This window comes from Mesoplodon mirus, assembly GCF_964341445.2.
Source record: "Mesoplodon mirus genome assembly, chromosome: 3".
Classification (NCBI taxonomy): domain Eukaryota; kingdom Metazoa; phylum Chordata; class Mammalia; order Artiodactyla; family Ziphiidae; genus Mesoplodon; species Mesoplodon mirus.
In genome coordinates, this window is record NC_138978.1 from 151151586 (window position 1) to 151179444 (window position 27859).

General features: G+C 41.3%; 1 protein-coding gene across 1 annotated transcript; it reads left to right on the forward strand.

The window, feature by feature from the left end:
• Window positions 1–921: 921 nt before the first annotated feature.
• Window positions 922–27539, forward strand: LEMD1 (LEM domain containing 1; the record flags this gene model as incomplete). The annotated part of the gene is given in 4 exon segments (XM_082615507.1): window positions 922–984; window positions 988–1003; window positions 1811–1933; window positions 27412–27539. Coding segments are annotated over 4 exon segments (330 nt in total).
• Window positions 27540–27859: the final 320 nt, after the last annotated feature.

A 27859-nucleotide genomic window follows, 5' to 3' on the forward strand; every position in this document is an offset into this window, starting at 1 on the left:
AAATTGGTCCAGATCCTCCTATGCTGAGTAAATGTCTTGCAGTCATTTTCACTGCAATATTAAAAAGACTGGAAACAGAAAAAAACGAGGTACGATAAATAAACTCCTGAATTAAAAGGTTTGTTAAAAGGTTTGACAAATGCATCTGTCTTTTTAGGATCTTGTTAAGTAGGTGGAGGGGTCACTTTTAGGGGATAAAGGGATCAACGGAATAAAACTGATTGAACTTGAGGCTGTGCAGATTTGGAAAGCCATATCAAGACTTGCCTAAATCTATATAAATCAATTTGTGTGCCAGAGAATGAATAGCTGACTTTTTTCAAATGCCAATTCAGCAATTACAAAGTCTGCTGGCGGTTAATTAAAAACTACCATCTCATTATGTTCAGAGTTAAATTACAAGTGTGAAAAGACTACTGTTTGCAATAACTGAATGCTCTGTACTCTCTGTGCTCTCATCAAAAGGAGGGCAGGGATAAATAACTTTTATTTAACTCACTGAAAAATCTCTCTCAGCTCTTTCATGTTTAATTAACTTCTTCTCAGAGCTTGGGTCTTAACTTAGAGTTCCTAAGCAGTAATGGAAATATTTGTTCACTTTGTGCAGAAGATTTTTCTTCCATTAGTTGAGTAGAAAAGTTAGAAATAATTGAACCCCAAAGACACTGGGAAAAGTGACACCCATCCAAAGATTTTCACTGAGGCCACTAAATCCAGAAGAGATTTATGACAGAAAAACAGCAGAAAATGGTGATTTTTGCTTTATTGCTTGTGTGCCTTCAAGACTGGGGAGCTGGGGTCGTAAACACTTCTGTGGACTGGTAAAGTTTTAGTTCTCATTTGTAAGTCTGTCTTAAGGAACTTAATGTTTTGCTATTTCAAGGATTCCACTGTCAGAAAAGAGACCAAACTTTTATCACCATGGTGGATGTGAAGTGTCTGAGTGACGATGAATTACAGAACGAACTTCACATGTTTGGATTTTAACCTGGCCCAATACTACGTACGTATGCAGCAAGTATTAGAGACTGCTCAATGATTACCTATAAGCTACCTCCAAAGATTGAAAATTATTTACAGTGGAAGAAGGAACCTATGCAATAAAAACCATTAAAATAGAAATAGGAAAAAAAAATTTAAAACCCAGCTCTTACTCACGGATTAGTAAATTTGGTGCCAAAGAGAAAGGATTGTTTTTTTTACAATAGTGAAACACCAGTTACTCGTGATTATATCACCCTGGGCTCTGTTTGCATTTCTACTATGTGCACTGTGTCAACTGTTTATGTACTTATTGTCCATATTTCCCATAGATAGGATGTACAACTTCATCAGTCTTGTTCCCCAATGTACCCAATGCCTGACTCCATGGCCAATCCACAGAGACCCCACCTTAAGTGATGGTGGAAGGAAAGGAGTGAGTTAAGTAGTTGTGGGGTCTACCTTATTGTAAAAGCCATAATTAGCCAATAATGTAAGATACAAGAATAAGGACCTGAACTGTGAAATTTTTTTCTTTTTCTTTTTTTTTTTTCTTTTTTTGCGGTACACGGGCCTCTCACTGCTGTGGCCTCTCCCGTTGTGGGGCACAGGCTCCGGACGCGCAGGCTCAACGGCCATGGCTCACGGGCCCAGCCGCTCCGCGGCATGTGGGATCTTCCCAGACCGGGGCACGAACCCGTGTCCCCTGCATCGGCAGGCGGACTCTCAACCACTGCGCCACCAGGGAAGCCCCTGTGAAATATTTTGAATCCAGTGAGATCACATACACAAACAGAGCAGCTTAACTGCTCTCCACATTCCTCCTCAGCTTCCACCAGAAAAGTGTATGAAAAGAAGTTACTGAAATTGTTGGTCTCAACTCCTGGTTCATCATCCGAGATGAACGGACCCAGAGAACTGGACAGAGCTCAGGACTATGATGACAGTGAAGGTACCGTCAGAAGCTGTACCGTACATAGCAACTGTGTGCTTACTCATACCTTGTCCGGCATGATTTATGCAGCTTTAAATGGCAGGCAGGGTGACCTGTGAAATATCCCTACGGGCTCTTTGCACACAGAGCCTGGAAAATAGGCCCTTGGGCTGCAAAAGGAATCTGTTAACTCCATGTCTACATTCATGCCAGTGCCTCAGTGGGGTAGACTGTCAGGGGAAGGACTGGTCATTCTTCACGTTCTCTTACTAAACAGAGCCAACTCTGTGTTTGATTTCTAAAACTGGAAGTTCCTACAGGTTATTTCCAGGTCTCTTTTGAGGTCTCAACCTCTGCTTTGCCTCAATCAATAAATTCGACAATTATTTTCTTCAGATTAAACGATTGCACATCCATTAAGAAATATGAACTAGGGACTTCCCTGGTGGTGCAGTGGTTAAGAGTCTGCCTGCCAATGCAGGGGACATGGGTTTGAGCCCTGGTCCAGGAAGATCCCACATGTCGTGGAGCAACTAAGCCTGTGCACCACAACTAATGAGCCTGCGCTCTAGAGCCTGCGAGCCACAACTACTGAGCCCACGTACCACAACTACTGAAGCCTGCATGCCTAAAGCCCATGCTCCGCAACAAGAGAAGCCACCGCACTGAGTAGCCCGCGCGCCGCAACGAAGAGCAGCCCCCGCTCGCCGCAACTAGAGAAAGCCCGCACGCAGCAACAAAGACCCAACGCAGCCAAAAATAAAATATAAATAAATTTTTTAAAAAATTTAAAAACCAAAATGAAATATGAACTCGGTTGCACCTCCCCAAACTCCTCCTGTGCCTACTGCCTTCCTGATTTAATGGGGGCTGACCACAGCTGGTCTCTTCCAGGTCCCAGGGAGGGCGGGAGTGGTGAACTCTGGGATCCGTGGGTTTCCCTTTCAGTGGCACTTGCCCCAGCTGCACCGTTCTCCTGCAGGGGTGTCCAGTTTGGGCTCTTAGGGGTGGGCTTGAAGATTCCCACAATGCATTCCGAGGCTCTTTCATCCAATAAATATTTATTAGGAGTCCTATGTGAGCCACAGTAAAATAACAGAAACTATCACTTATTGAAGGCCATCAGTGCATTTCTGGCCTAACAGGCATTATCTCATTTAACCTTCACAATACTTAGGTGAAGTTCAGACAGGCCAGGTGACTGGCCCAACATCATATAGCTAGGAAGTAGCCCCCAAAGATAAGCTTCCATTAGAATGTGCCATGAAGAGTAAGGTCCGTCTGTCTTCATTACCACTACGTGTCCAGGTCCTAGAACAGTACTAGGCACATAGCAGGAATTCGCATATATTGAATATACTGCGACAGAAAAGTGACAGAACTGAGATTTGAACCCGGGTCTGGCTGTCATAATTGTGCTCTTTCTACCACATACTCTACACTTTTCTCATAATTTCTATTATGAGGATGAACATATGACATTTTTGTCCATGTCTGATCTACAAAAAAAATGGCAGTTTCATATAGTTCAAGTTAAGAGCTCAACAAACAATGTAAGTACCTAGGGCCCTCTGAAAAATCCCCTGTAAATGCCTGGTATTGGTGGTGGCGCAGGCACTGAGAGCTTTCCCCGAGATTCTGGCATGGCCTCATTTGGAAATGGCAGCAGAGTTTGGGGACAGACCCCACTGGCCCCTGAGCAGAACAGTTAGCATGGGGGTATCTCAAGGCAAGTGGCGACCCCAGACCCTTTCTGGATGTGGGATGCGTTCAAAGTCTTGACCCAGACCTGGGGCTGCCTCTGTTCCCTGCCAAAGATATGAGCTGAGGGGACTAGACCAGCCCTCTGATGAAAAGCAGTGTCAGACTAGAAGATTCCAGAGAGGAAGGCTTGTACACTCACTGCTCACGACTGCCCAGGACTGCAGGTCAGATCTGCACAAGCAAGCTGTTGTGGTCTCAAGCCATCCTGGTTCCCAGCATGTAGCCCTCCACAGAGGTGCATTTATGCGAGGGCTAGGAGAAAGCTGGTCCTTGGCTTTGCAAGCTTTGCCATTGCTTTAGACTGTCTACCTGATGCTAGCCAACTGCGGGCAATCAGGTCAGAGGGGGAAGCTCTGGTTCAGTCCTACTCTTGTAATGCTATTCTGCAACGTCAATGGCCGGTGGTTAGTACAAACAGAAAACCTGCTTCTCAAGGTCAGGTCTGAATTGGATGTTTGAATCTGCTCGTTGAGGACCCTCAATAAGACACTAGTGCCATTAGAATGGAGGGGTTGTCATGGAACTCATGGGAGCTTGTGGAATTCAACCTTGGGCATTTCACAGAGACATCCAGGCCTGGGGTGGGGTTGTGGTGGAGGGGCAGGGCAGTTCCAGACCTGAGGCTGAGCATTAGGTCATCCAAACAATGGGTGGATTCGACTTTTCTCATTTTCACTCATTGTTTTGTCACTAGGTGGACATAGCGTTAATGATCTCACCTCTTTTCAAACTTCCCAAATATCTGTGACTTGGAGAACTCATTTAAAATCCACTGCATTAGGGCTTCTCTGGTGGCGCAGTGGTTGGGAATCTGCCTGCCAATGCAGGAGACATGGGTTTGACCCCGTGTCCGGGAGGATCCCACATGCTGCGGAGCAGCTAGGCCCATGTGCCACAACTGCTGAGCCTGCGCTCTAGCCCACATGCCACAACTATTGAGCACGCGTGCCACAATTACTGAAGCCCACGCGCCTAGAGCCCGTGCTCCGCAACAAGAGAAGCCACCGCAATGAGAGGGCTGTGCACCGCAAGGAACGGTGGCCCCTGCTCACCGCAACTGTAGAAAGCCTGTGTGCAGCAAAGAAGACTCAATGCAGCAAAAAATAAAAATAAATAAATTAATAAAATCCCCTGCATTAAAACCTCTGCTGAATGTCCAACAGCACACAACTGCTCCAAGTTTATCAAAATGCTTCTTCACAGACTGAAGCCGAGGGTTGATTAACAACCTTTTCTGCTCCTGGCGGTTCCACTGATTTTAAAGCCTTTTTGCACAGGTTTGGCCTTCCCTCCCCTGGATGCTCCTTGGGATACAGAAGAAATCCTCCTGCCCTATCCTGACAATCAGGGATGCATGAGGCTTACAGCTGCTTTGAAGGGGCAATGACTAGACTAAAAACGCGCCCAGATGAGCAGCCAGCCCAGACTCTGCAATGTATTTCTCTCAGAGGCGTACAAGTGTGACAGCCTTCCTGGTAGAAGCCCTCCCTGTGCTCCCAGGGGAAGGCCTGTGTGTTCCACAAAGGCCACTGTAGAAATGCTCTTTTCCCTCAGAAGGGCAAAGTGAATTTTCTTCCCCTCACAAAAATCTTTTGCCCTACAATTGAGAGAATTCAGTCCTACCATTGGTGTGTATTCCCTTTGCTAGCTCATATTTTCTCATGACCTATTTTCCTTTTGTTTCACATGATCCAGAGTTTAATGTCACTATCGTTTTGAAAGGAAATATATTCTCATCAGGAAAAAACAAGGGACCCAAAAAAGTATGTACAATTCTAATGCATGAATACTTTTACACGTATATTAAATATAGAAAATAGCACTTTTCATGTGTATTAAGAAGGGAAATAGAGAGTCACTACATTCTGTTACAATGGTAAAATCCTAGTTTAAAACAGCTCATTTTAATGAAGGTTTCTGTTTTCTGAAACTATTTCCACGTTCTAGAAAGGACCCAGAGTCACAGTGTCCTCCTGCGCCATCTCCTCACCCTGAGATAGCCACCCTCTCTCCCCTCTAGCTGTTGTCCCCTCTCTCTCCTTTTGCCACCCGTGGTCTCACATAGACCCACAGTGAGCATGGAATAACTGTGCGTTCCTGTTCCCTTCCCTCTCTCTCTCTCTCCCGGACACTGCGGTCATTGAAGCACAAGGCCAGGTGTGTGAGAGTAACAGGTTTGGGTAAGCCCAGCTGGCTTAGAGACCCTGCCCTTCCACTTGCTAGTTGTGCGACCTTAACAGATCTAAGCCTCCCCTAGTGCAGCGCTTAATAGCAGCGCCCGCTTACAGGGTGGCTGGGAAGGGAAAGGCCGGTAACGCTCTTAGCCTTGGACCTGGCACATCATTAGCTCACATAATAAACTCCAGGTCATCAACTCTAGGGACTCTTTCTCAGTCTTCTGACCACTGTCCCTCCTTATTTAGAGACACCTGCTTTCTTTGATTTTGGCAGCTCTGTGCTCTCTAGGTTCTTGCTTCTACCCTCTTCCTGTTCTGTGCTGAGTCTTCGTCTTTTGGCCCCTAAAGAAGCTTGTGCCTGAGGTCTGTCTTCAGCCCTCTTCCCTTCCGCTCTGCATCGTTTCCCTTGCTGTCTCCTCACTTCCCGCCTCTATGCCATGACTCCACACAGGACACCCCTCCTAGGCGTAGGCCTGCATATCCAGTTGTTTTCTGTCCTGGAGAGCTCCTTCCTTCTCCTTCTCTTCCCCTCCTGCTTTCCCTCCTTCCTGCATTCACCCAACAAATGTTTGTCATCATGAACATTTCAAAGATTAGATATATGTATTTATACTTCCCCCTGTGGTTATATTCCAGCACTTCACATTCAGGGTATCCAGGATCAAGCTCATTTTCACTCACCCCAACCTGCATTTGTGGCCTCTGTTTATCCTGGTGGTTTACTGCCTTCCCACTGTCCAGGCTCAAAGCCTCTGAGTTGTCTTGGGATTCCACGCCCCTCAGCTCCTTAGGTATAAACAATCGCCAAGTCCCATGGATTAGAATTATGAGTTTTTAAAAAATTATCCCTCCTTCTCTTCCCACTGCTGCTATCTTAGCTTGCATTCAACTACTTAAAAAAATCTTTTTTTTGAACAATTGCAAAATCCTCCTAACTGGCCTCTTCCTCCAACTTTTCCCAATTCAGGTTCAAATCTATCAGCAGAGATTGAATCACATTATTAATTTGCCTGGAGACTTTACAACAAGAGGCAAACTTACTATGCACCATGAGGAGACACCAATGTCTCCTGTAACTTTATCTCCCTCATCGTCAGATCCAAACCATAATTACTTGTTTCTGCACCTCTCACACTTTCTTCCCATGTGCCTTTGCCTCAACTGTCCTTTATTCCTGGAATTCCTTTCATTTTCCCACCCCCTCCCCATTTTTCTTCCTGTTAAAATACTGTGATCATTTAAGGAATGTCTCAAAGGCCAATCCTGTGCCTCCCTTTACAGTTGCCTTTCATTCCCTTCATTGGCTGTCACGGGCTCTTGCACATAGTAGGGTCCCAAAGCTCACCTCATCAAACACTCTAGTGACAAACAGGTTAAGTTTACAAATGTGATCCAGTATTTAAACTACTTGCTGAGTTTAAATACCAAATGAAAAGGAGCCCCCAAGTAAACACTCCTGCAGTACGCTGTAGCTTTAACTTCCCATTTAAACATAATTCAAATTAGATGAAGGAATTCAGATATCTTATAAATTTTCTAAAAGGATTTTTAAAATCTTCTAAATGGCTCATTAAAGGAATCCTTTCCATTCATTAAACCTCGTTTCCACAGAAAACCCTTTTGTATAGTTCCTGCAAAGACATTTACAGGAGAAACAGCAGCCTGAGCATTTAAAAATGCATCAGGTGGGACCAGTGCCCTTCAGTCTTTGCTTTACATAAACCCGAAATAAAACCACATCAATATTTTGAATTGGCAATAGAATTTAATAGAAAGTTTGTAATGGCATAAAATGTTTTGATCTGAAGGATTTGTATAAGCCATTTTGATTCTCGGAAGGGCCCCAAGACAGCTGTTCAACTTTAAATCTGAAAGTAAATGTAAATAAGCACTTAAATTTCCATGTAAAAGGTGGTAGAACATGTGTTTATTGAGACACTTGTCGAACACCGTAGACTTTAATTACTTAAAAGCAGTGGTCTGTACCTAACAGTCCTCTAAGTACCTGCAAAGGTAGTATATGCATTTCTTTGAAACACCAATGAACACACATTTTCCTCTCATTTTAGTAGGTTTCTAGTGGACTACAAACCACTTTGAGATTTGGATTATGTCGATTTCTGGACACTTTTTCATACTCTGTGTGTTTTATCAAGTCATATATATGGGCCATTTGATTTGATGATTAAGACCACCAGAAAGCCAGGTCATTATTTTTTTTAATTGTTTTTTTTTTTCATCAGATAGACTCTAGACACAGCTTATGTTTCCACTGATGGAGGAGAGAGTTAAGCCAATGTGTATAACTCAGGTTCTAAGTCCCCTTCCCCCAAAGAGGAAAAAAATAGGGTTTGGGGGTAGTAGGGGGGCAAAATAATCTACAACATCGAGATTGCATAAAGTGGGGTTTAAGTAGGGTGACCATATAATTTATCATCCCAAACAGGATGCTTTTGAGAATGAAAGGGGAGACTAACCAGAAGGGACTCTGGATGATGCAAGCAACACCCTGAGGGCAGCTGACCCAGGGAGTTGTGCGCTCCTGGTCCCATCTGGGTGTTTCCTTATTCTCTCCCAGACAGAGCATGCTGTTTCCTGCCAGAATCTCCGTTCATTCTGTTCTCCCATCCTGGAATGCCTTCTTCTCATCTTGCCACCTGTCCTATACTACATTCCACTAGGAGTTTCTCAAAATGGATTCTGTGGGTCTGGTTCTAAGAATCTGCCTTTTCAATCAACCCCTACTTCCACCCTCTGCTCAGGAGCTTTTGCTCTAGGCTGTAAACTTTTGAGGGTAAAAACCTATGTCTGAATCCTCTATGTTTAATTCAATGCCAGGAATATGGGGGGAGAGGGAGTTACTCAGTCCCTGTTGGCCAAACTGAAAGGAAACTTTACCCTACACTGATGCTGAAGATCTCACTTTCTGACTTCCTAGTCTGTGGCATCTCCTGGACATACCTTGATGTATTCTCTTGAGAGACAATGCTTAGGTCATCACAAATTGATGACCATCCAGGGAATGGTTGTAGCAGAGCTTCCACCCCTGGATCTCAGCCTGTGAGTTAACAACTATTTATTGTGTACAGGGCGTTATGCTAGACCTTCTTCAGGAAGAAAATAGGAGCAAAAGGAGCTGTAGTTTCTGTCCTGAAGAAATTTAAATGGAGCTCTGTAAACAAAGAATATGTGTATCAAAAATATGGACTCTAGAGCCTGACTGCCTGGGTTCAAATCCCAGTTCTGCCACTAACTTTGACAAGACACTTGCCCTCTCTGTGTCTTAGTTTCGTCATCTATAAATACGGCTAATAATAGTCTCAACTTCGTAGAGTGTTGTGAGCACTCAGTAGACATATGTAAAATAGAGTAGTGATGACATATAATACGAGTTATATAAGTGCAATAAGTATTGTTCTATCATTAATATTACTATTATATAAAAAGCATGATCTTTAACTATCTGCAATACAAAGCAATATACTTAGTGAAAAATAATATAATGGAAATTGAATCTTTAGTATTGAACTCCCAAGTGCCATAGAATGTGATTTACAGGTGCCTACAGATATATTTATATAGTTAAATGTACAGATATAACTGAAGATTGTTCTCTGTGAGCGCTGTGTGTTGAATGAGGCAGACCAAGCTTTTAAAAAAACTCATATGTGCCCTCCCAGTATATAGGATTCCTTCTTCTCAATCTTAGGTTTAAATCCATCCCATGCCCCTTTAAACATTTTTTTTTAATATAATAGTGTTTATTTTTACTTGTTGACAGTTTGCTTTATTTATTTATTTTTGGCTGTGTTGGGTCTTCGTTTCTGTGCGAGGGCTTTCTCCAGCTGTGGAGAGCGGGGGCCACTCTTCATCGCGGTGCGCGGGCCTCTCACCATCGCGGCCTCTCTCGTTGCGGAGCACAGGCTCCAGACGCGCAGGCTCAGCAATTTTGGCTCACGGGCCCAGTCGCTCCGCGGCATGCGGGATCCTCCCAGACCCGGGCACGAACCCGTGTCCCCTGCACCGGCAGGCGGACTCTCAACCACTGCGCCACCAGGGAAGCCCCTAAACATTTTTTTGAATAATTTATTTTGAGATAAGTTCAAACTTAGGGAAAGTTGCCAGAATAGTACATAGAATTCCCATATCCCAGATAATCTAATTGTTATCTTTTACCACACTTTTTTTTTTATTGAACTATAGTTGATTTATAATGTGTTAGTTTCAGGTGTACAGCACAGTGATTCAGTTATACATATATATATATTCTTTTACAGCTTCTTTTCCCTTATAGCTTATTACAAAATATTGAGTATAGTTCCCTGTGTTATACAGTAGGTCCTTAGTGTGTGTGTGTTTGTGTGTGTGTGCATGCATGCAGGTACCCTACCATTATGTCTTTCTGAACCACTGAGAGAAAACTGTAGACATGAAGCCCCTCAGCCTTCCAGCATGTATTCTGCTACCCCCAAAGGATACTTTCCCACATAACCACCGTATAACACTCCAAATAATGAAATTTACATTGATTCAATGCTAACATCCAATGTTCAGACCCCATTCAGATTTCATCAACTGTTCCAATAATATCTTTTGCTTTCTGGTCCAAGGCCAATCCAGGAACATGTGTTGCCTTTAGTTGTCAGGCCTTTTCAGCCTCCTTCAGTCTGGGACAACAGTGCCTCAGTCTTTCCCTGTCAAATGCCCTCGACTGTTTTAAAGAGCATAGACCTTTCATTCTGCAGGTGATTTTTCTGATTTTTCTTTTGACTCTTCATAGAGGCCATGCATCCAGACAGGAATTCCTCAGAAATGATGCTGTGCTCTTCTCATTCTGTTCCACCGCTGGTAATGCCAGCCTTAATCACCTGGAAAAGTTGGTGTCTCTCAGATTCCTCCATAAAGCCATCATTTTCCCCTTTGGAACTGAACAGTATTTTGTGGGGAGATATTCTGAAATGACACCTCATCACACCTTATCCATTAGCCCAGTACCCATAAGTGACTGCCTAATTCAACTTCCATCATCAAGATGGCCCATTGGAAGTTTTTATTTCTATTATTTCTTCTAAATTTATTAGTTGGTATTCTACTGTGAGGAAGACTTTCCCTTCACCCTCATTTATTTATTTATTTGTTGGTTGATTGGTTGGTTGGTTTGTTCATATGTCCGTTCATTCATTCATTCATACTAGTATGAGTTCATTGACTCTTCATTTCAGTGGTTGTATCCGTTGATATGATTATTTATCCTAATGCTCAATTTGTCCCAGATTTGGCTAGTGGGAGCCCTGGCAGTCCAGTGGTGAAGACTCCATGCTTCCACTGCAGGGGGCGTGGGTTCAATTCCTGGTCAGGGAACTAAGATGCCACATGCCATGCGGCAAAAAAAAAAAAAAAAAAAAAAAAGATGGATACTGTGTCCTTTTGATGTGTCCTCATCATTCCTTGAGCATTTCCTTAATTTCTGGCCCAACAAGATGTTTCAGACCCATCTTGTGCTTTTTCTGCCCCAGGAACTTCCTTTTACTGCAGGATATCAATTCAGAAACCAAGATCTAGGCCTTCAGTGAGCTCCTGGTTGCTGGAGAGTGGTTGCTTCTAGGCCTTCTCAGTGGACAGAGCTAGAAAATAAATGTTTGTGTATATGTACACATACACATATGCATCTATCACTATTTTTTTTTTTTTTTTTTTTTTTTTTTTTTTGCGGTACGCGGAGCCTCTCACTGTTGTGGCCTCTCCCGTCGCGGAGCACAGGCTCCAGACACGCAGGCTCAGTGGCCATGGCTCACGGGCCCAGCCGCTCCACGGCATGTGGGATCCTCCTGGACCGGGGCACGAACCCGCGTCCCCTGAACCAGCAGGCGGACTCCCAACCACTGCGCCACCAGGGAAGCCCCTCTATCACTATTTTTATATCTCTCTCTCTATGTAGTTTTAAACCATGTGTCCATATTGACCTCCAGTTACAATCCAGTGTTGCAGTGTTCTTTCTAACCTTTCCCCTTTCTGTGTTTTTGTAAGTCACTTCTCTGACAGTGAGAAACCTGCCTTCCATTATCCTCAATATGTTTACATCTTTGCTCAATTTTCTACTTTTCTCAGTGTAACCAATCTCACAATCATAGTAGCCCGCTCCTCCTCTGCATGGTCCCCATCATCACTTCCTTGACCCCTGGACGTGCCAGCACCTCTATGTGGCCCTCCCCTTACTGTCCTCCTTGGACACAGGGCACACTAAAGCCTCCATGCGGTCCCCTCCCCTACTGCTCTTGTTCTTCAACCACCAGGCACCCCAAAGTACCCTCCATATCCATAGCTCCCTACCCCATTTCATTGTCCTCCAGGCATGCTGACACTCTGAGTCCATGTCCCCTCTGCCACATTTCCAGTGCAGGACACACTGACATTCCAGGGAAGGAAAAGGAAGAGAAAGAAAGCTTCATGTCTCTTTTTCGTTTCCAGTTCTGAGGTCTGTTTCATTGTCTTTGTGCCAGGAGTTTAATAGGATTTTTACTCTCTGTGTCTCAGTTGCTACTGTTGCTGATAATATACCTTGTAGGCCTATAATTATCATGTGCAGGGCCTACCTCAAGTGCTGCAATCGGAAGGCCCAATGTACCAAGGGAATATACTACCATTAAGACTACCATTAAATGTGTGGTTTGAGTTGCATGTAAAGATTTTAGGAGACCTGATCAGGTTAAATATCTCTACAATAGTTTCTTAATTAATTGAAAAACATCCTTATTCCCAGTAGTAGTTATATATTACAGTTGGATCAAAGTGAAGAGTAAATTACATATTCCATAACTACTTAATAAGCCCTTTGTTCTTATCTATGACATGTGGTAATGGGAGCTAAATGCCATCCTTACAAGGAATGTAATTTAAAACTCTTCTTGTAAAAATACTGACCTCCTGGTAGATATGCTTAAATATGCCTAATGATCAATATACTTTTATATTATTGATTACATGCTGATCCTTTCTGTGTAGTAGAACCCAGTTTTAAAATACAGGAGCAGCAGGAAGAGATAGTGAAACCAAACTCTGATTACAATGAGTCTAAGATGATACTAAAGGTAAACTTATTTATTTTCATAAAACCAAATTATGAGCAGTGGTGGTCTTTTTCTGTAGGAAAAATATGAATTTGTTTAGGAAACGCAGCTTTCCTTTCCCTTTCATCTAAGAATATAACCATACTGACTTTAGCTAATTTATAATTAGCATTATGAGTATAGATATATGTATCCATTTTAGGGACAGGATTTTCCTGTTGTACCTCTCACATGAGGATCCCTGAGTTATTTTAATCTCTTGGGACTTGTTGGGGCTTTGTGAGCACCAGGCACTATTCATCGCAATTCATGAGTCCAGGCATGATTTACTATAGATAATTATTGATTATGGAATTTACTATCCGAAAGGCTTCTTGGAGGAGGCTATATGGTTCATTTTATAGATGAGGAAACAAGCAGAGAGGGCATATGACTTGCCCAAAGCACAGAGAGTTAGAAGAAAAATTGGAATAGAATTCCAGTCTCCCAGTTTCCATTCTATTGCCCTTTCCAGTATATCAAGCTGCCAAAGGGGCGGAAAAACAACCACGCACCTGAGTAGTGAAACAGCTCCCCCCAGTGTCCCTTTTTTTTATATCGCAGAAGGACTCTAGAACATCTGTTCACCCATGGAAGCAAAGGCTTTCTTTCTGATGATTGCTTTGCAAAGAAAATCCTTGCTAGGCACTTGTTGGTGACCCTTCCATTCACACATTAAACCATGCTACAGAAATCATGAGAGCTAAAATGGGCTGACACATATGCATATGGGTACCTGGAATTTGCCCAAGTGGACAAAAAAAAATCTCAAACCTGGAGAACTTTTTTTGACATTTTATTATAACATATCTTATGCATCTAAAAATTTATAAAGAATCACATAATGAGTAGTTAGAGTCCCCCTCCAGAGATTTAAAAAAAAATCATTGCTAATTCAGTTGAAGACCCCAATGTATCCCTCCCTGATCATATTCCCTTCTTTCCTTTCCCCCAAGGTAACCACTGACCTCAATTTTCTAGTTTTCATTCTTTTCCTTTTCTTTGCAGTATCCACAGACATTAGTTTCTCATGATTATGGATTTTATTTAAATTATAATGTAATGTAAGTATTCTTCTGTCACTTTCCTTTATCATTCAGTATTATGTTGTGAGCTTCATCCCATATTTGTAGCTCTAGTTCATTCATTTTTACTGTTATATACTTATTATGAAAATATATCTCTCCATTCTTTATTTATTGGACATCTGGATCATTTCCAAGTTTTTCTAATACAAGCAATGATGATTGTGTAAATCATCAAATGATCCATTGTGTAAATGTACAAGAAATCTTTTTCTGACTGAATGAATGATCTAGGAGTGGAACTGCTCCACTATTAGTAGAATCAAAGGATATATCTCTCTTCAACTTAACACAACATGCTAAATTGCTCTGCAAAGAAGCTGCAGCATTTTATGTTCCTACCAGCAACATATTAAGAGCTCCATTGTTCTAAATCTTCTTCAGACTTTAGTATTGCCAGATTTCATTTTTGTCAATGTAGTGGTTGGAAGATGGTAGTTCATTATGATTATAATTTGTATTTTTCTTATTATTAATAAGTTGAGCATCTTTTCACGTGTTTGTTGGTCATTTGTGTTTTCTCATCTGTGAAATGCCTGTTCATTTCTCTTGCCCATTTTTCTATTGTTTACCCTTTTCTTGTTAAATTATAAGAGCTCTATATATTTTGGATACTAATCCTTTGTTAGTCATTAAGTGTAGAACATATCTTCTAGTAGCTTGGGATTTTTTTTTTTTTTTGAGAAAAAGATTTTTTTGCAGTAGTCTTAGGTTCATAGCAAAATGGAGAGGAAGGTACAGAGATTTCCCATATAACCCCTGCCCCCCACATATGCATAGCCTCTCCCATTACTAACATCCCCCACCAGTGGGCTTATCTTTTCACTCTTTTCTTGGTGGCTTTTTTTTTTTTTTTTTTGCATTGAGAGCCCAGAATCCTAACCACTAGACCACCAGGGAACTCCCCTTTGGTGTCTTTTTTTTTTTTTTTTAATGTAATTTAAAAAAATGATTTCAAACTTACAGAATGTTTCCAACAAAAAGTTCCTGTGTGGGCTTAACCTAGGTTTACCAAGTCTTAACTTTTTACCACATTTGTTTCATAATTTTATCTATTATTTTTTCCCAGACTAAACTGTAGACATCATGACCTTTTACTCCCTCCCCAAAACTTTAGTATGTATTTCCTTAGACAAAAGACATAAGAACATTCACAGTACAATGACAGGAATCAGAAAAATTTTTAATTGAAATTAAATTCACTTAACATAAAATTTACTATTTTAAAATGAACACTTTAGTGGCATTTAGGACATTCATAATGCTGTGAAACTACTACCTCTATCTAGTTTCAAAACATTTTCATCACCCCAAAATAAAACTCATTACCCATTAAGCAGTTATTCCCCAATTCCCTTCTGGCAACTACTAATCTATTTTCTATTTCAATGAATTTACTTTTGGATTTTTAATTTGAATAGAATCATTCAGTATGTGATGTTTTATGACTGACTTCTTTCACTTAGCTTAAGATTTTCAAGGTTCATCCATGTTGCAGCATGTATCTGTAGCTTTTTATGACTAAGAGTTCATTGTATGGATATACCACAATTTGCTATTCATTCATTCATTGATGGACACGTGGATTCTTTCCACCTCTTGGATATTGGGAATAGTGCTACCTTGAACATTCACATACAAATATTTGAGTACGTGTTTTCAGTTCTTTTGGATATATACCTAAGAGTGGAATTGCTAGGTCTTATGGTAATTCTATGTTTAACTTTTTTAGTAATGGCTAGTTGTTTTCCACAGTGGCTGCAGCATTTTACATTCCTACTACCTATATATGAGGATTCTAATTTCTCATATCCTTGCCAACATTTCTTATTCCACTCCAACTTTTTTTTTCCCTGTGTAAAAGCATCTTTTAATTGCAATCCAAATAATAAAATTAGAATTCCTTAGATAGACATGGAAAGCCCTTCACAACTGTTATTACAAATGTCCTTTGGAAAGCCCTTCACAACTGTTATTACAAATGTCCCTATACAGCCTCTCCTAAGATTGTCCCACCTGTTATCTCTTCCTGAGGGACAGACTTGGAAAGACGGAACAGGATGACCAGTAGCCTATGACATGGCTTGGTGGGAAAAATACTGCCCAAATGTAAATGATGATTATGAGGTGAGCCAATCTGATTCCCTTCTTGGAGTTTGTGCTAGAAAATATGGGGAGAAATTAGCAAATTAATAACAGAAAAGTAAGTGGACACAGAGGCAGATTTGAATTAATGGTAGAAAACTAAAGTGAAACCTCAGAAGTTTTGCTTCCAAGATTCCTAGATCTGCTTTGAATGTTAAATGACCTCCCTTGTCCAACCTCAGGGGCCTTAGTTTTGCTTGGTTCCCGCTCCTCCTCTGCCTGGATGTTTGGCTTTGCCTAGGTTCTCTCCAGCCTCAGCCATATGGCTGAGATCCTTGTTTACTTATTCTCACATGTATCCCTAGAATACACTCCATAATTTAAGGAAACCATACTGAGCTTACTGCTATTCAAACACCACCATCACTACCAACTTCATCTCCAACAACAGAAATAAAACAGTAATCTGACTTTAAACTTACTTCACCTGGAACATCCTTATTCTTTCTTAAGGTTTTGGATTAAATATCATGTCCTTTGGAAAACCACACAGTTCTGGAGGCCAAAACTCTGAAATCAAGGTGTCGACAGCCCCCTGCTTCCTCTGAAACCTGTAGAAGGTGACTCCATCTTTGCTTCTTCTGGCTTCTGGTGTTTCCTGCCATCCCTGAAGTTCCCTGCTTGAGGATGCATCATTCCAATATCTTGTCACAGAGACACTTTGTCCTTGTGTGTCTCTACCCTCTTTTTATGAGGACGCCAGTCATGCTGGGTTGAAGAAGGCTCATCCTACTATAGTAGGACTTCGTCTTAACCAATTACCTCTTCAACCACCCTATTTCTTGAGAGAGTCACAGCCTGAAGTCCTGGGAGTAAGACTTCAACATAACTTTGGGGGAAGACCCAATTCAACCCATAACAGGAGTCAGAATCCCTGGGTAGAAATTTTGACCCCTACCACCTTCACTATTATTTAACTATGTGCATTCATACAAGTTATTTTTACTAGGTCTTCCTTCTTCTTTCTCTTCTAAATTAGGAATTACACTGCCAATTTAACTGGTTTGTTGTAAAGGGCCAAGGAAGTGCTTTACTTAGAGGTTTCTATTATCTAGCATGACAAAACTGTTATGCCCACAGAATTAGTAGAAGTGATCTTTTAAAAAATTCCTTTCTTAACCATTATCCAAAGTGGAAAAGAATCTCCACGTCCATCCACGTTGCTGCAAATGGCATTATTTCATTCTTTTTAAGGCGGAGTAATATTCCTTTGTATATATGTACATATCTTCTTTGTCCATTCATATTTTCGAGGGGAGTGGTTCGGTACGGACGGGTCGCGGAGCTCCCTGAAGTCGGCCACGTCAGACTCCGAGCAGAACTTAGACTTCCCAACTTTTTTTTTAAAAGCCAACCTGGTGGGTGTAAAGTAGTATCTCATTGTGGTTTTGATTTGCATTTCCTTAATGATTAATGATGTTGAACATCTTTTCATGTGCTTACTCCCCTTTTGTATATCTTCTTCGCAGAAACGTCTATTCAAGCCATATGGCTATATTTTAACAAGTTAGTTTGTCTTTTTGTTGTTGAGTTGTAAGAGTTCTTTATATATTCTGAATACTAGACTGTTATCAGATATATGATTTGCCAATATTTTTTTTCCCATTCTGTATGTTGCCTTTCTTGATGATGTCCTTTGAGATCACAAAAGTTTTCAGAAGTTTGTCTATGACAAGTCTTGGCATAGATTTCTTTAGGTTTATCCTGTTTGGAATTCATTCAGCTTCTTGAATCTGTAGATTACTGCTTTTTACCAAATTTGGAACATTGTCAGCCATTATTTCTCCAGATACCTTTTTTAGCCTGACCATCTTCGTCTGCTTTAGGGACTCTGATTACATACGTGTTAGATCTTCTAGTCCCTGAAGACTCTGAGAGTCTGTTTTTGTTTTGTTTTTAGTCTATTATTTTCTCTCTCTTGTTTGGTTTGGATGATTTATATACGTCTGTCTCCAAGTACATTGATTCTTTCCTCTGTTTTCTACATTCTGCTGTCAAGCCCATCTAAATAAATTTTTTATTTTGGTCGTTGAATTTTTTTCAATTTTAAAATTTACATTTGGTTTTTCTGTATATATTGTACTATCTGCAGAGAATTAATATTTTTCATTTGTTTCAAACATGTCTCATATTGTTCCTTGAAACATTTTATGAGGGTTGCTCTAAAATCCTGGTCAGATGATTTTAATATTTTTGTCATCTTGGTGTTGGCATCTGTTATTGTTTTTTCTCACTTGAGTTATGAGACTCCAGATCTTATTTAAACCTTTTGCTTTAGCTGACCTCCTCATACTCCACACTGGTGGGGAAGAGGGGTGCCAACTCTTTGCTCTCATGTGGGGGTAGAAGTCCAGTTCCCCCACTGGGCCTCCACTGATGCCCTGGTGTGTGTATGTGTGCCTTATTATTGCTGGGCTGCTGCAGGGGCTCCCACATGGCCTCCACTGACACCACCCAGCTGGGGAGGGGGCTTCTGACACATGGAAGTGGAAATCCAAGCTTCCCATGTGCCTTTATGTTGGGGGTGGAGTGTGCCATTTGGCTGAAGTAGAGCAGTTACTGTCAAAAAGGTTTCTGTCTTGCTAGGCTGCTCCTTTTCCCTTTCTTTGCCCTTTGGCTTTTGGGGGGCTTTTTTTGTCTGAACCCATTGATGTTTCCAGGTTACGGCTTCTCCAGCACCCAGTCCAGGATTTGTGAGGTAAAAAGAAAACTCAGAGCACTCAACACATGTCATTCCTCAGGTCCCAACGTCCCTAGCCCATCTGCTTCTCTCCATCTTTCAGAGTCTTTTTATGTTTGCTTTGTATATAACATCCAGGTTTTTGGCTGTACTTAGCAGAAGGAACTGGGAGAAGCACATCTATCTCATCTTGTTCCCAAAACCATTTTTGAGCAGTCTGTCCTTTCTCTTCTTATCTGCAGTGTTAACTCTTGACATATATCAAATTTCTATACATACATGGGTGTTTTAAAATGTACCTAGGATTTGTTTTAATCAAGTATGGTAAGGTGATAGACATGGAGACAACTGCCTTTGAAAGAAGAGTTTATTACCTACAGTTCCCAAGAGGAGCAGGCACATCATGCCATGCAGGGCCACATGGGGAAGTATCAGGGTCAGGCAGGAAGCAGGAGTGAAAGAAAGCATGGGCTCATGCCTTTAGTGTGATGTTTGCAGGAAGGAGTGGGTCAAGCAAGGTAAACATTTTAGGATTAGCTAGTTTGAATAATTTTAGTGGGCTCTGGGCTATAAGTGTGGTCCCTAGTTGTCCAATATCTGGCCAACTAGGAGAAATAATGGCTTGGAGTGTGAGAGTTAGGTAGGAAGGTGTTTGGGTATGTGTTTTGGATTGTTTGGTTTGCATATGAAAGGCTTGCTTTACTATTTTTAGGAATTAGCTAGCCCTTTGAGAGGCAGTCTCTCAAGGATTAATAAGGCCCCAAAATGTCAAAGCATAAAATACAGAAAATAAAAACTATGATTAATACAATGGGGTCTCTACTCTGATTAATTCATCTAGCCTGTGCTGAGAGCAGAATGTCTTAATTCCCATAGCAACCCTTCCCCCACCTTGCCATTGTTTTTAAATGGTGTCTTTATTTTACTTGTCCCTTTGTTCTTCCATATAAATTTTAGAATGTTTATCAAGTTCCACAAAAAAATTCAGATTGGAATTTTGATTGACATTTTATTGACTTTATAAATTAATTTGGAAAGAGCTGGATTTTCATTCTGTTCGGGCGCACAGGCTCAGCGGCCATGGCTCACAGGCCCAGCCGCTCCGCGGCATGTGGAATCTTCCCGGACTGGGGCACGAACCTGTGTCCCCTGCAAAGGCAGGCAGACTCTCAACCACTGCGCCACCAGGGAAGCCCCTGTTCATGTTCTTTATGTTTATTGAAATTTTCTTTAATGTCCTTCAGCAAGATTTTATTATTTTCTCAGTGAAGGTCAGGTTCATCTTTTGTTAGCTTTATTAGGTAGCTTTGTTAGGTAGGCTTTTAATTTTTGTTGCTATTGGGAATAGTATCCTTTTAAAATTATGTTTTAAATGGTTTGTTGCTAATAAATAGAAATGCAGTTGATTTTGTATATTGATCTTCTAAAAATGAACTCTTTGCAATTACAATAATTTTTCTGTAGATTCTTTTTAGTCCAGTTTGATTATCTTTAATTTCTTTTTGTTTTACTGTGCTGGCTAAGATCTCTTTATTACAATATTAAATCAGAGGGATAATAGTAGGAATTCTTTCCTTGGTTCTTATTCTAAAGAAAATGCTTTTAATATTTTCCCTTTGAGTATGATATGAGTATGATATTTGGTATAGGTGTTAAAGACACCTTTTATCAAGTTAAGGAAGTTCCCATTCTATTCCTGGTTTGCTAGAGAATTTTTTTCAAAATCAGAAATGAGAATGATCACAAGGTTTTTAACCTTTCTTTTGTTAATGTGATGCAGATTATTTTAAAAGGCTTTATATTAATTCAAAAACACAATGTTTTAGATGAGAGCTTTATTAAATCAAGGTTGAGGTAAAAACAGTGAAGTAAGGGTCTGAAATTATTTTAAAATCTTTTATTAACTTAATCATTTTAGTCAATAAAGGGATTTGGGCTAACTCAATTTTAAACTGTTCTAAATCAAAAGGTGTTTTCTGCCTGTAATCAGGGTTGCAACTGCCAGTTTGCCAAGTCATTGGTAAAAATGTCTGGTAGTGAAATAAAGTAATTGGAAAATGTAACACATTTTAGTTAGGAGAGAATTTCATTCCCACCCCCTGGAGCTTCACTGCTCCTGACTGCCCAGAATCCAACAGTAAGAAGTCCTGGAAGAATAAGAGAAAGAATGGGTGGGGAACCCCTGCAGCACCCCTTTGATTGCCTGTAATTGTAGCTATCAGCCTAGGACATTTCTGGCTAGGTTTGGGTCTACAGTGTAAAATATACTTCTCGTGGATATGCAAACAAACTTGTATTTCTTTATGGGAAAACATGAATGGCTTTAGTCAAGGTAGATTATTTTTCAAAAACCGAATATATTTTCGGATGAGTAATGATTTAATGAGAATACAAAATGATTATTATTCTTTCTGGCTCTGGATATCAGCCCAGTGTTTTGTAGTTAACCATAATACAGTATGACATAATAGTTCATACACAATCCACTCTCAGATTCAGTATGATATACATAAGTAGGCCAGAATTAGCACAGAATAGTCTACCTGGAGAAATCTTAATAAAAAGCCAATTTCCCAAATACTTAAGAAGAGATCTGGCTGCAAGTGCTACTTCTACAAGAAATTAATTGATGATTAGATAATTTATCAATGAACAAAAACAGTTTTTACAAATATGTTTTGATATATTTGTAATGATAAATATCCCCAATAGAAAGATTCCAAAACAAAACCCCAAAAGCATAGACGTTGAAGCCAGAATATCTGGATTTAAATTACAGCTATTCCTTTCACTAATTGTGTAGTCTGGGGCAAATAATTTAGCTCCTCAAGTCTCTCTTTCCTCATCTATAAAATGGTGATGATTAGCTCTTAGAGTTGTTAGAAAGATCAACCGAATTGAGGCACGTTCAATGCCCAAGATGTTAAACATTCAGGCATGGTATTTCTAACTCCCTTCTAGTAAAGCAACACCATCATCCTGCAGTACAGCATGGTATGAGGGGGAAGGACTCCGAGACTGCATAGCCTGGGTTGACTCCTGGCTCCACCATCTCACCAGCTGTGTGACCATGGGCACACTACTTAAACTCTCCATGCCTCAGTTTTCTCATCTGTAAGATGGTCATTATAAAAACATCTTCCTCATAGGGTGGTAGGATTAAGTGAGTTTATTTATGTAAAATGCTTAGAGTGGGGCCTGACACCCAGGAAATGCTATTTAAGTGTTAGCTAGTATTGTAGTGAGACACTCATGGTTTATTGTACTGGTATACCCAGAACTACCACATTTATAACTACAGCTGATCAGTAATAGGTGGATGGGTATACTTTTCTGACTTGAATGCCAGGGATGTCCTGAAGAGGGTGGAGCAGCAGAGGAGACCACGCATTCCCTTGCTCTCTGCTGTGAATGCTTTGCAAAAACAGCTGTGTTTGGGGCTTCCCTGGTGACGCAGTGGTTGAGAGTCTGCCTGCCGATGCAGGGGATGCGGGTTCGTGCCTGGATCCGGGAGGATCCCACATGCCTAGGAGCGGCTGGGCCCGTGAGCCATGGCCGCTGAGCCTGCGCGTCCGGAGCCTGTGCTCCGCAACGGGAGAGACCACAACAGTGAGAGGCCCGCGTACCGCAAAAACAAAAACAAAAACAAAAAAAAACAGCTGTGTTTGCAGAATCTAACTCTGAGCATGGGGAGAAAGGAGCAGAAATATTCCATTTCCCCATGGGTGCCATTTACTCTCACTAAGCCACTGCTTTAATGAAAACCAATATTTTTTAGTGCCATTGTAAATGGTGTTTATAGTGAAAATCGTATTACAACAACATTAAAGGAATTGTTTAAAGATGAAAAATAAATCAGCTACAAATATGCCACCTGACGCAAAAACTGATTTAATTTTTTCTGATTTAATTTTTTTCTCTCTAGGTTTTGTTTATGTGCATATGCAGTATGTATTTACACAGTTGCCATCACTGTGTACATACAATTTTATACTGTTTACTGTGTTTAACATTAATCGATAACCTTTTCCCTGTTATATAGTCATTATAATTATTATTTTTTATATAAATTTATTTATTTATTCATTTATTTAATTTTTGGCTGCATTGGGTCTTCGCTGCTGCACGCGGGCTTTCTCTAGTTGCAGTGAGCGGGGCCTACTCTTTGTTGTGTGGCGCAGGCTTCTCACTGCAGTGGCTTCTCTTGTTGTGGAGCACAGGCTCTAGGCGTGCGGGCTTCAGTTCTTGTGGCACACGGGCTTCAGTAGTTGTGGCTCACGGGCTCTAGAGCGCAGGCTCAGTAGTTGTGACGCATGGGTTTAGTTGCTCCGCGGCATGTGGGATCTTCCCAGACCAGGGCTCAAACCCGTGTCCCCTGCATTGGCAGGCGGATTCTTAACCACTGTGCCACCAGGGAAGCCCCTATAATTATTATTATTATTATTGATGTCTGCAGAGTCATGTTGATAGGCCATAATTACTCTTTGTTTGAAAATCAAAATATCTACCTTTTACATACGGTAGTAGAACTCTAGGAATGTTAGTAAGAGCAATAAATTATAGAAGAAAAGGAAATCAAAGACCTATACCTCTTTATGGCAGGAGGAAAGAGAGGGAGGGAGTATCTGATTGCCTAAGAGCTGTGAAATCCTATAATTTGATTTTGCAACAGACTTCTACCCTAATGCTTTACTTAACATATCTATTTTTAAATTTAAGAGAATTAAAAAGAAGTTGCATGTGACAGGTACGTGGAGGTTCATTTTACTACTGTCTACTTTTGTATATGTTTGAAACTTTCTGTAATTAAAAAGAAAAGAATGTGCTTATAAAGGCTTTTTCCGACACCCTTGGAAATCATTTGGGGTGTCTCTTGGTGAGCAGACCCCCACAGCCCACGCACGTGGGAATTTTCAAAGTCTCTCTACCTCAAGAGTCGTTGCTTCCTTCTTCCAGGAAATTGATATAGTGTATGTGCAGAGATGTCCATGCTGGGAACAGTGCTCCCTCAGATGTGGCGCTCTTGTGCCTGGCACAGCTCCCACCACCTGCAGAGACCCTGCCCGGGTACCACTAAACCACTGTTGAGAACATCTTTAAGAGGGTGGGGCAGGGAGTAGAGGGGAAGGGGTGGAGGCAGTAGCCGACTCCTCATTGGTGGCCTAGGCTGGGAAGGCGTGACCCGTAGTAAATGGTCGTAGAGCAGGCCATGCCCTCTCTACCCCACCTTGCGCCGAGACCATCACACCTGCTGATACAACACACCCTGGAGGTGATTGTCCAGACTCATTAGAGTTACATGCTCTTTTGGGGTGTCCTGACGACACACTTGCGAAGACCAGGGCTCTCCTTTCTCCTGGTAACTCTGTGACTCACGTGAATGCCCAGGTACCCTCCATCACATCCTAGTCAGTCTTTCTCAATATTGCTGTCAGAACATCTCCTTTTGGGACTTCCCTGGTGGTCCAGGGGTTAAGAATCCGCCTTTCAATGCAGGGAACGCGGGTTAAGAATCTGCCTTCCAATGCAGGGGACACAGGTTCAATCCCTGGTCAGGGAACTGAGATCCCACATGCTGACAGGCAACTAAGCCCGTGTGCTGCAACTACTGAGCCCAGGCCCTCTGGAGCCCGCACACCACAACTAGAGAGAACCCCTCGCACTGCAACGAAAGATCTCACGTGCCGCCACTGAGGCCCAACGCAGCCAAAAATAAATAAATAAAAATATTTTTTTTAATTACATTAAAAAAAAATGTCTCCTTTTGATTTTCCTTCTGGTTCTTGTTCTATGCTGGTGTCGGTCAGTCCTTTCCCTGTCTGAGGCAAGTCCCATCTTGCTCCCGTATATCTGGGAGTTCTTGGTGCCTGACTCCTTTGCCCTCAGCCTCTGGCAGTATCATGAGGCCTCTGGCAGCATGGCAGGTGTCAGAGGCTCCTGTTGTGTTTAGGGGTCCTGAGCCCCTGGGAGGGGGGCAAATATCTACACCCAGTGGTAGGTATTATGGGTTGATTAAAGAGAAATGGAAAATCAAACCATCATGTTGTACATTTTAAATTTATACAGTGACGTGTGTCAATTACTTCAATAAAACAGGGGGAAAAAGAGAAATAGAAAACAGCTCTGTGAGATCCAACAGATGGTCTGATTGGAGAGAAGGAAGTCAGTGCAGAATACTTAACAAAATCCCCATGCTCAATGGTCAGCTGTTTAGGACAGGGATGGTGTGGTGGTCCCTTCAGAAATCCTCACTGCCAGCATGGGGACTGGTACTCAGCAGCACAGTACAAATGTTTGTTGAATGAATAAATAAAATTTAAGGTCAATAAAGTCAGGTACAGAACATGTATATGAGCGCCAAAGAAGTATAGACCAGATGAGTGATCTGAGTGGAGAGAGTAATAAAGAAGACTTCTTGTAGGAGGGAAATTATTTTTAGAAACTGAAGGGTAGAGAGGAGTCTAGTGTAGAGTTCCATTGATAATACTGTATGACCTTAGACAAGTTACCTAACCTTTCTGTGCCTCAAACTTATCTTCAAAATGGAGCAATGAGAGTGCCTACCAGATGGGAGCAGGGTGGTCTAGGAGTCTCAGTGAATTCATGGGAAATGGGATCTGGAACTTGATAAACAGCGGTCAGCAACATCATCTGATACCACATCTTTACATTCTTAGGGGTCACCCTGGACACTGCAGACATTTGAGGATTATAAGGTCTGAATCTTAAATATGAATGGACTGTCAAGGAAAACCAGACATATGAGGAGAAACAGCAACATGAAATTAATAACAATTATCATTATCACAATCATTAGGACTAATGTTTATTGAATGCTTACTATGTGCCAGGAGATGTTTTCATCACTTCACATATATTAAATCATTTAATCTTTACAACTCTATTTCACAGGGAGGAAACAAAGGCCTAAAGAGCTATACCTTTTCACTTTACTGAAAAAAATACCATCATGAAAGAAATTTGGGGGAAAAGGAAAAAAGAAAAAAGCCACGACTGTCTCTCCTTCTACCCCTCTTACAGAACATTTTCACTTTCCTAAATTATTATCTAGTCCTCATTCATCGCCAACTTGTTTTTTTAAAATAACTTTATTCTTTATATAAAAATGGCGCAGGCTCATAAAAAAAGTTCCAAGCAATAAAAAAGTACAAATAAGAGAGCAAAAGAAAGAGTTGATATTTAAGAACAGAATGCTGCTGGCATCATGTGACCCTCGTCACTGGCATGTCTATTGTGTGTGAATCACTGAAGTAAAATATTACTCTGCGGAACTTGGATGTTTTTACTAATTACTGAATAAAGGAAGGCAAAGTTAAAGTCTGTGTTATGAAGTACTAAACAACCTGATATACCAAAAACTTATCAGTTCTCAGAGTATGTGACTTTTTCTAGAAAAAAAAAGATTCTTTGTACAAAACATCGGAAACAATAAATTCTTCTTGATATATATATATATATTTTTGATTCATTAGAGATGCAAGGCTTCCACCAGTAAACCAAAAGCCCTAGAAGGCTTCTGCCTGGATTCTAAGCATTCTGAGGGAAGCAGGTAATGCTTTTCTTAACATATGAGGAGATATTATTGTCTTATGTAACTCTGGGAAAAAAATTCATTATTCAGATTTCTGTGAAGGGTTTGAGTCTGTAAAGAATGTGTTGAGAAAGAAGAAAGATTGGTGATATCTCACAATTTCGAAGCCGAAGGGGCCTTACGTACTGTCCAGTTCACCACCCATGTTTAGAGATAAGGAAACAGGCCAGAGAGGCTGAGGAGGATGCCATAAATCACAGTGAGCTGAGACCAGATCCCAAGTTTCTTGATTTGTAGTCATTTAGAGACATTTATTCCTATTTGTGGTAAAGGGAAAAGAGAAGAAAAAAAAAAAAAGAGCAAGTAGTTGAAATAAGAGCTCAAGACAGGACATTTTATGGGTCAGAGAGTAAAGCCTTCTGGAAAGTTCCCTTACTTCTGAATAAACTTTGGCCGATTTCCAGGATTTGACTAGCAGATCAGAAAGTACCCTCTTGCCCTTTTAAATGCAAAATAAGCAGATTTCAGAAATAGTTCCCATCTCCACCATGAAAGGCAGTGCTTATACCTGTGGAGAGAGAAGGAAGAGGGCCAGTGAACTGATGCCCCCCATCAGCTTGTACCCATCCCCACTGGGGACCAGGGGATCTGTAAGTCCCTAAGCTGGCCTTGCACCAGCATTGAAAGACCTTACACAGTAGGTGATAAATAAATACTCTGTGGGATTTTAGAGATCTCACATCCTGGTGATACCCTGTTAACATTACCCGTTGAAATTAGCACAGGTTTTAAATGAGGGGCGCTCTTCCCTAAAGCCCCACCGTGGTTACTCCCTTGGGCCCAAAGGCCCACAGATTTTAAGGGGTGCTCAAGTAGCAGTAGTACACAACCCTAAGAGCCACTACTGTTTTCACAGGTGTGCTGCGAGAGCATCAAGCCTCAGATTCAAAGCACGGAATAACATCAGAGAGAACGCCTCCTGCATAGTGAACAGGAGAGCTGGGAGCAGGAACCTAGAAACGTTTCCAGTATGCTTGAAACTTGCTGTGTTGGGCATCTTCATCATTGTGATATTTGTCTACATAATTGTGGAAATGAAGCCACTGTATTGTTAAGTGCTTTAGAAGCAGAGTGATGAGCGCGTGCCTGAGAACTGCTCCAAGCCCTCTTGCTTCAGGAAAAAAGAGAGGCTGCTCTTAAAGGGATGGGCCCAGCCCCATAGCCTTGCACTGTGTTGCTCTCAAGGATCTGTAGCCAGGCTCAGACAGGTAGAAGCAATGAGGGAGAGAACAAGGCACTTGTGTCAAAGGGCTTGATAGTAGGAAATTCCCCGAGTCAGGTTGGCTACCATTAAAGGTACTTTCATGTTTGTGAAGACCTCTAGAAAGGAAACTGTGCCTGGAGTTTTTCTCTTTAACTATGGCAATAAGCCATG